Source organism: Lactuca saligna, chromosome 5 (genome assembly GCF_052625555.1).
Source record: "Lactuca saligna cultivar CGN05327 chromosome 5, ASM5262555v1, whole genome shotgun sequence".
In the NCBI taxonomy this organism is placed as follows: domain Eukaryota; kingdom Viridiplantae; phylum Streptophyta; class Magnoliopsida; order Asterales; family Asteraceae; genus Lactuca; species Lactuca saligna.
The window spans coordinates 207,945,415-207,954,663 of NC_136421.1; the positions used below are offsets into that span (position 1 = coordinate 207,945,415).

The 9,249-nt window shown below is 34.1% G+C and overlaps 1 protein-coding gene across 2 annotated transcripts; it reads right to left on the bottom strand.

Annotated features, from left to right (window-relative positions):
- Positions 1–1,259: 1,259 nt before the first annotated feature.
- Positions 1,260–7,079, bottom strand: EMB2726 (elongation factor Ts family protein). Of its 2 annotated transcripts, none has more exons than XM_078958448.1 (9): positions 6,926–7,079; positions 5,230–6,514; positions 5,037–5,114; positions 4,845–4,922; positions 4,627–4,707; positions 3,930–4,010; positions 3,611–3,820; positions 2,759–3,479; positions 1,260–2,047 (listed from the first exon to the last, which is right to left on the bottom strand). In XM_078958448.1, exons 2-9 carry the CDS (start codon positions 6,431–6,433, stop codon positions 1,420–1,422), a joined length of 3,081 nt encoding a protein of 1,026 aa, XP_078814574.1. In that variant the 5' UTR covers positions 6,434–6,514; positions 6,926–7,079; the 3' UTR covers positions 1,260–1,419. The 2 variants fall into 2 exon arrangements, with proteins under 2 accessions (XP_078814574.1, XP_078814573.1); XM_078958447.1 differs by having other exon boundaries at positions 5,037–5,120.
- Between the last annotated feature and the right edge of the window lie 2,170 nt (positions 7,080–9,249).

Genomic DNA, 9,249 nt, shown 5'->3' on the forward strand with positions numbered 1-9,249 from the left:
ATATTATTATTTTAATCAAGTAATGGTTATCTAGGGTTTCTTGGTCAGCTATAAATATCACATTTCACCCTACAATGTTGGACCACTCCATTAGCTAAGAGCATAGCGGGAATTTTGTCCATCTTCTCTCTTTTATTCAAGTATTCTAGTTACTAGGGTTTAGGTGTGAACCATCAAAGGCATGAGATTTCTGAAGCTAGCTTCTAAGTGTTTTCTCAAGAAGGGTTATTTGATTGTTTACTACAACAATCAAAAGGTATTTAATCTTCTTCTATTAATTTCGAAATCAGCTAGGGTTATAGGGTTTTTGTTGTTCAATTGAATGTTACTTCAATAGTGTTATGACTAGATCAAATATGTTGCATGTACCCTTAATAATATAAAGATTTATCCGTGTTATTTGATGTAAAGCCCATCAATGATGCTAAATTGACTCATGAGCCTTTGATCTTTTGTTAGAGAAGAAACAGAAATTAAGTTCTATCAAAGGATGGAACATAAAGCACATGTTTGAGAACAAACAAATGAGCTATTTTAATGTCCCCTACTAAATTGACCGGCAAAGTGATATTGTTTGGCTAGGTAAAACTATAATTGTTTACCCTTCTTTTGTTGTGGAACATTGAAATTTCATTTCATACAATGTTGTGTAGCACCAAAATCTATAATCCATTTATGTGACGTTTGGCCAGAAATAATGGAAATAGAGTAACATTTACCTGTTGTAGTTTCCTCGTTTGGATTGACAGTTATCATATGGTTTGATAATGCTGACATCATTTGTTGGCATTGTTCTTGAGAAAAGCCTTTAAACTTTTTGGACAAATCATTATTACTAGAGTTGGTTTAAGTATGGGAATCTTCATGAGCATTAACAGCAGCCACTTAATTTGTTTTATACTTGATTTGTACCCAAGAGGAAATCCATGAAGCTTGTAACAATCGTCAACAATGTGGCCTTGAAGCTTGTAATGATTACAGAAAAACCTGTTTGAACACTTGTAATTGTTGTTACCCTGTGGTTTTCGTTGATTGACATGATTTCCTGAACTCCATTACAATCACATTTCTTACAAGTTCATTGAGGACTGAAATTGATACTTCTGTAGTAAGAGGTTTCAATTTGGTGAATAAACACCAATTAAGGTTTCTTGTTGGCATGATACGAACCCTTCTACATTTATTTAAAAGTACACCTTAAATATGGTAAAATTTCTGTCTATACCCGCCAAATAACAGCATTTTATTAATAACGATCATAACGAGTAAATAAGTAATTTTAACATAAACCCAAAAATAAAGTGTTACAGTTTCACGATACAAAATATTAATATACCATTACTCGGTGTTTCAATAAAAACCCTTGTCCCGGATAAAATTCCCTAAAATACCCTTCAACAACATTACCAAAAATACCCCTCAAGACTCAATTTCTTCCGACTTCGACTCGCCAAGTGTAAACCTCACAAACCTCCTAACCTTAATATTCTCACCAAGTGCCGCAACCGTTTGCTTCACCACATCCTTCACAAGGACACTATCGTCTTTTAAAAACGGTTGTTCAAGAAGCGCAAGCTCTCCAAGCCTCTTTGCTACTCTCCCTTCCACAATCTTTCCCCTTATACCCTCCGGTTTAGACAAAATATCCTCCCTTTGCATCTCGATCTCTTTCTCTTTTCCCACAATACCCTCGGGTATATCTTCAATAGACACAAACTCAACTTTAGGAGACGCAACAACTTGCATTGCTAAATCATCGACTAATTCTTTGAATTTTTCACTTCTACCAACAAAATCGGTTTCACAGTTGACTTCAATTAGGACTCCGATTCGGGAATCGTGAATGTACGACCCGATTCTTCCTTCGGCTGCTAGACGGCTTGATTTTTTATCGGCGGTTGAAAGGCCTTTTTTTCGGAGGTATTCTTGTGCTTTTACTAAATCGCCCTCCGTTTCTGATAGTGCTTTTTTGCAATCCATCATTCCTGCGCCTGTTTCTTCGCGTAGTTGCTTCACTAATGAAGCTGAAATTGTTACTTTTGGTGCCCTAAATGAAATGCAAAAAAGAAAAACACGAAATGAGATTTTTCCCATTAATTCTTGACTTATTATACGTTAGTTCTTGTTTATTTTTGGGCTAAATGTGAGAAATAGCAAAGTACTTTTGTTTAAGGCATTATACTTTGAATATCCACCCAATTATAGCATATTGCACTTTCGATTTGTTTTTCTTATTAGAACATTATAATTTGAAAATTCACACAAACATAGCAATGAAATTGCTTTGTATATGAATGACATTGCTATAATTGGGTAAGTATAATGTTCTATAAGAAAAAAAAATGAAAGTATAATGCTAAAATTAGGTAGATTATTCAAAATACAACGCGTGAATAAGAAAAAAAAATGCTATAATATACAAATAGATGAAAGTATGCTGATATTTCTTCTATTTTAACTTAATACAGAAAAAACAACTTAATAGAAAAAGTCACGAAATAAGACTTTCTCCATCAAGTCCAAACTTTTTTTACAATTTTGTCTTCATCTATTTTTTGCTAAACGCAATAAATAGCAACATACTTTCATTTACGTGTGTATTACATCATCTTTCATTTCCCTTTTTACAACATTGCACTTTATTTTATTTATTTATTTATTTATTTTTCCATTGAATCATATTATATTTTGAAAAATCTACCCTATTATAGCAAAAATTGCTTTTGCAAATGCATATGTATAATCGACACTCTCTTACTCTTTAGCTGTCTCAACAACGGTTTCAGCCACCTCAGCAGGCGGCTCCACCACCGTGGGCCCGGCCGCCTTCTTGGCGGTAGTTTGGGCAGCAACTTCCGCAGCAAAATCATTCGATCTCTTTTCCAAACCTTCACCAAGGTTAAACCTTACAAACCTCTTAACCCTAATATTTTCACCAATTGTAGCAATCGTTGACTTTACATAATCTTTGACCACAACTTTATCATCCTTAATATACGCTTGTTCAAGTAACGCAAGCTCCTCAACTCTCTTCTTAATCCTCCCTTCAACAATTTTCCCCCTAAATTGCTCAGGTTTCGCCAACAAATCCTCCTTTTGCATTTCAATCGCTTTCTCTTTCTCAATCAAATCTTCAGGAACATCTTCAGGGACGAGATATTGTACCTGTGGACATGCAGCCACTTGCATTGCTAAATCGTTGACTAATTCTTTGAAAATGTCGCCGCGTGAGACAAAATCGGTTTCACAGTTGACTTCTATGAGGACTCCGATTCGGGAATCGTGGATGTAGGATCCGATTCGACCCTCGGCGGTGGCTCGGTTTGATTTTTTATCGGCGGTTGAAAGGCCTTTTTTCCGGAGGTATTCTTGTGCTTTGACTAAATCGCCCTCCGTTTCCGATAGGGCTTTTTTGCAATCCATCATTCCTGCTCCGGTTTCGTCTCGGAGTTTTTTCACGAGTGATGGTGATATTGTTGCTGTTGTATTTAAAAAAATAAATTATATTCAACTTTTATCACACAATAACCACTAATTTCACGAATCAAGAAATCCCTATTCTTCATGAAATTGCATTTTAAGTCGAATTCAGCGATAAGGTATAATAAACCTTTGGTGGTGGTTTCAGAGGGGGGAGATGTGCTGCTTTCGACAACTTGTTGAGGGGCATTTACGTCATTTTTGTCCTCGACTGGTGTGACAGTTGGAACCTCTGTGTCTATTTGTTCAACTGAATCTTCAGGTATTTCCACTTCTACTTCTACTTGGTTTGTAATGCTACCATTTTCTTCAGAAACAGGTTCGATTTTCACATCTTCATCTGTTCATAAGAAGTAATTTCATTTGTTCTTCTTTTGTCTTAATGCAGAAAAAATATAATTACATAAGTGAATCAAGGGTATAAATAGTCAAATAGCAAGAGTTCAAACCTTGAGTTACAGGTGCATCAACTTGTTCAATTGAGGTTGTGATACTACATGTCTCCTCTGGAATCTCTACTACTTTTTCATCTGATTCATAAGAAGTAATTTCAACGTGTTGTTTCTTTTTTACTTAATTGACTTAAATTGGTTAAAAAGTGAAACATTGTTGTATAAATTGGTAAAATGGTGAAATGCTGTAATATAAATAAGCATTTAGTTGGTGCCATGTCACGAGTTAACTGGTTTCGGTTACAATATTGCATGAATTTGTACTAAAACGAAAAACATTTGCATATTTTCATCTATATAATAAAATTGTTGCATGAATTGGTAAAATGAATAAAGATTAAATAACAAACTCAAATAAAACATGTTCAAGTGTTCAACTACTTCAAAAGTCTTGATCAACATGTTAAGTTAAATAAGTTGAAAACTAATAACTCATTTTCAAAAAACTAAAGTGCTCGTTGTCTCTAGCCTATTCCTTTTCTTTGAATGCACCTACAAAGTTAAAATCAATGAAAGATTTTAGTAAAAATAAAATATATATTTTATAAAAATATAGATCAACCGATTTTGTTTTAAGCCTCCAAAAACCACCTAGGTTGATTTTACAACAATGATCACTAATAGACTAAAGTAACTATATTTTGTTACATACATCAATCAAGTGTATAAATTCCATAAGAAGTAGAATTCTAACCTTCTGTTACAGGGGTATCAACTTGTTCAATTGAGCTTGTGATACTATTTGTCTCCTCTGTTATCTCTACTACTCGCTCATCTGATTCATAATATTAAACCACATTTTTGTATATTACATTCATAAACTACGAAAAAGTTGAATTTTTTTTTTTTTTTTTTTTTGTAAAAATGCATATCAATCAAGGGTATAAATAGCCAAAGAGCAACAGTTCAAACCTTCAGTTACAGGGGCATCAACTTGTTCAATTGAGCTTGTGGCATTACTTATCTCCTCTGGAATCTCTACTTTCTCATCTGATTCATAAAAAGAAAACAAATTTCATGAAATTGAGGCTTTTCCTTCTAAATCTTAACTTTTTCATCATTTATCCAGACCCGACTTAATAAAAAAAAGTAAAGAGTTCAAACCTTCAATCACAGTTTCAACTTCTTCAATCGAGCTAGTGTCGCCACCTGTCACCTCTGGTATCTCTACTTTCTCTTCACCTAATGCTTTTCATTAAAAACAATATCAAAATTCAAAAACCAAACAAAGCAACAACATTTTAAAAAACTTAATAAACCATATGATTTTAAGTAGTCAAAGATCAAGAATTCAAACCTTCAATCACATTCTCCTCAATTAATGGAACATCAACTTGCTCTTCACTTGTAACACTACTATTTTCAGTCTTGATTTCAGTCTCTTCAACAGATTCTTTTTCAACTTTTTCAACTTTTTCATCTTCAACTACTAAAGAAGAAGAGCTTTCTGACTCAACTTTCTCTCTCTCATCCAAAAAAGAAGCAATATCTTCATTCCTACGAAAAGCAACAAGAAACGGATTTGTAGCAGTGAAAACCTTCCCTTGAAGCTTTGAATCCAACTCTTTATTATCTTCATCTCTCTTCATAGTCAAAGTCACCTGTCCTCTTGCAATCCTCAAAACCCTAACTTTGACTTCTTGACCAATTTCCAACGAAGACCCACCACCCATTATACTCCCAAACCCTTCATCTGCCTCCTCAGAAGCTGGCAAAAACCCTTCTTCACCTTCTGGAAGGTTTATAAAAGCTCCCGATCTTGTCAAATTCTTCACTGTTCCTTCAAGATCTTGACCCTTTGAAAACTTTGTTGACTTTCTTCCTTCGTTACTTCTCTGGTTTGACTTTTGATTTTGACTTTGACTTCTTTTAGGTCGAGAAGATTCGCCACCACTCACAGGCTCGTTTTCACGCATTGTTAAAGCGATTCGACCTGTTTCAATGTTTGCTTCCACCAATTTCACCTTCACTTCTTGACCTACTGACACCACGCTTGAAACATCTTTCACATACCCATCACTTAACCTTGACACGTGTACAAGTCCATCTGTGAATGCACCGAAGTCGATAAAAGCTCCAAATGGTTGGATCGATCGTACTTTACCCGTGAAACTTGCACCCGGAACTAGTTCTTCATCTTTCACTGGTGGCATCTCGCTCTTTCTAGCGGGTCTTGATCGTTGTTTTGACTTGTCAATGGGTGTTGGTGTTTCAGGGGTTTGGGCAGAATCGGAATTGGAAACAGGGGAATCGGAATCGGTTTGTTCTACTGCTACATTGACCCCGGTGGCGGATGATGATATTCCGAATCTTGGTTTATGGTGAATGTGTGGGAGTAACTTAAGTGATGTTGAGAGAGGTAATACACAATCTTGAGCGTATAGGGTTCTTCGGGTGGATCTTTTTAGATTATAGCATCTTATTGAACTGTTGGTGTTTCTTGTATTGAAGGTGCACCCTGGGATAAGTGAGATGCTGCTTGAAGGGATAACAGGCGTCATGTTGTTACTCCAATGGTGAATTGGGTTCGATTTGGTTTGGTTCTGTAAGTAACTATGCTAATTGTTCATCAGCTTCTTCACCTGTGGAGGAAATACAGCGAATAAACTATAGATTAAGACGAAATTGGGGATTGTAAACTACAGGTCGTTAATGTGGATTTCCTTTATCAATGGTGGTAAAGAACTACATTTAAGATTAGGGAATTAGTTTCTTAGATAACCATGCCTTCAATTACATCACAATTTCGAATATTGGAAATCGAATTAGAAAATAATAACCAATTATGGTGCGTTTTTTTGAATAACATAACATCATGAATTGGGGATTATAACCCGACACAAAATTGACTTCAGTTCTGCATCGAAAGACATAAATAATCAAAAGAAGGATAAAATTTCGCAAATTGAGAGTAGCCCAGTATTCATAAACGAATGTTAACACGTTAAATCAACAACTTAAAGATACACTAGCGGATAACAAAAAAAAGTTACCCTAAAGAGAAGAGCTGAGCTCCAGTAATGGAGGTTTTAGGTTTGTGATTGTGCTATTGCTATTGCTATTGCTATGGGTGTCTATCTCTCCGACCTGAATGAAAAGAGGGAAATGAAAGGTGGGTCTTTAAACCCTTATCTCATCATCTTCTATACTTTTATCTTTTATTTTGATTTTCTGGATTTTGACGCGGTTAGTGGTGACCGTGTGAAATCTACAGTTAATTTCTTGACCGATAAATTTCAGATATCTAAGGCCCGTTTTGTGTAAGAAAGTATCTAAAGGGGTAAACTAGTGAAATTTTTATTATTATTATTATTATTATTATTATTATTATTATTTTATTTTTTATTTAATTAAAAAAAAATCTTTTGCACTTTAAGAGAATTAAATCAATATTTGAGAGTTTAGAATTTTTAAGAAAATAAAGGGTAAACCAGTGAATTTTTGTCCACTCACTAAAATTCTCTTTCAAATAAGCAAATTGATCACGTCAAAAAATTAGCTTTTCACGTGTGTTATCTGAGTGATTATAATCTATTTAGCATAGACAAAATAAAGGTAAACCAGTGAATTTTTATCCACTCACTAAAATTCTCTTCCAAATAAGCAATTTGGTCACATCAAAAAATTAGCTTGTCACATGTGTTATCTGAGTAATTATAATCTATTTATCATAGACAGAATAAAGGGGTAAACCAGTGAATTTTTGTCCACTCACTAAAATCCTCTTCTAAATAAGCAAATTGGTCACGTTAAAAAATTAGCTTGTCACGTGTGTTATTTGAGTAATTATAATCTATTTATCATAGACAGTTTCTTCTCTTTTTGTTCCTTTCAAATAAAAACCCTTGCCTTTCGAAACTTTTTCCTAACGATGGCAAAATACATCAAGATCAATCTTCATTTTCAAAAAGTATTCATCAACAGACCATTTTGCTACTCTGATGGTATACATCATGTGTTCGACAATGTTGATTTTGCAGGCATGGATGTTACAGAATGTGTAGGATTTCTTGAAAGATTTACACAAGAGAAGTGTGTGAAGTTGTACTATTATATGTCAAATTTTGAATTTCCTAAAGGTTTAAGATTGATTTATAATGAGCTTCAATATGTTAAGTTCATTGACATTGCTTATCAGTATGGATGCCGATTGTCGATGTATATGGACCATTTTGGTACTAATCTCCATGTATTGTCTAATGAATTTGCTTATTATGAGGACAACCATTCATGGTTATCAAATATGTCAAGGGAAATGGAGGATGTTATTGACCTAACTAACTTTAACACTCTATTGAGTAACAACATGGAAGGAGTAACACATGAAGGAGTAGGAGTAACTTAGAAGAATCAAAATGAGGATGACACAAGTGTGTTAAATCAGATAATGATGTCCCAGATGTTGATGTTAAAACAAGGTTCAATGAAGTTGTACTCTGGAAGAAGCAATTGCTTGTACTAGATATGAGATTTACAAACCTTAAACAATTGAAATGTATGTTGTGTAATTATTTTGTAGTCAATGGCTACCAATTGTGTTATAAAAAAAATGACAATAAAAGACTTTTCGTTAAGTGTTATGGTGATTATTGTACCTTTACATTGTTGGCTTCATGGATGAGGAAAGAGCAATCATTCCAAATCAAATCTCTTATTATTGATCATAATTGTGCTAGAACTTTTGAACTTGGTTTAATTATTAACTATAGATGGATTGGTAGTCATTTCATTAAAGAAGTTCTTGAGAAAGATAAACTCGTTATTAGGATGATAAGAGAAGAAGTAAAAATTAGATTTGGAATAGAAGTGAACAAGAGATCCAAGCAACATGCATTTTCCTTTATTAAAGGTACCATGATAGAACATTATGCAAGGTTGTAGTCTTACCGTGAGGAGATCAAAAGGTCTACTCCAGGCTCAATTGTTAAGTTATCAGTTAACTCTATGCCAGATGGGAAAAACTACTTTAGAAATATATATATATATATATATATATATATATATATATATATATATGTGTGTGTGTGTGTGTGTGTGTATGTGTTTTGATGCACTGAAGCAGGGCTGGAGAGGTGGGTGTAGAAGGATTATAAATGTGGATGGGTGTTTTTTAAAAGGTATGTCTAATGGGGAGTTAATATATGTTGTTAGTGATGAGTTTTATGTACTCTAACATTCATATGGTGCAGATACAACCCTAAAGTTTTGGATTTAAGTTTTCCCTAATTAAACATGTAATATTGTTTTTCCAAAGCATAAAGCCTAAACTAACATGCAAGGTAACATCTGAATCATAAGAAACAGTTAGAAGATTATC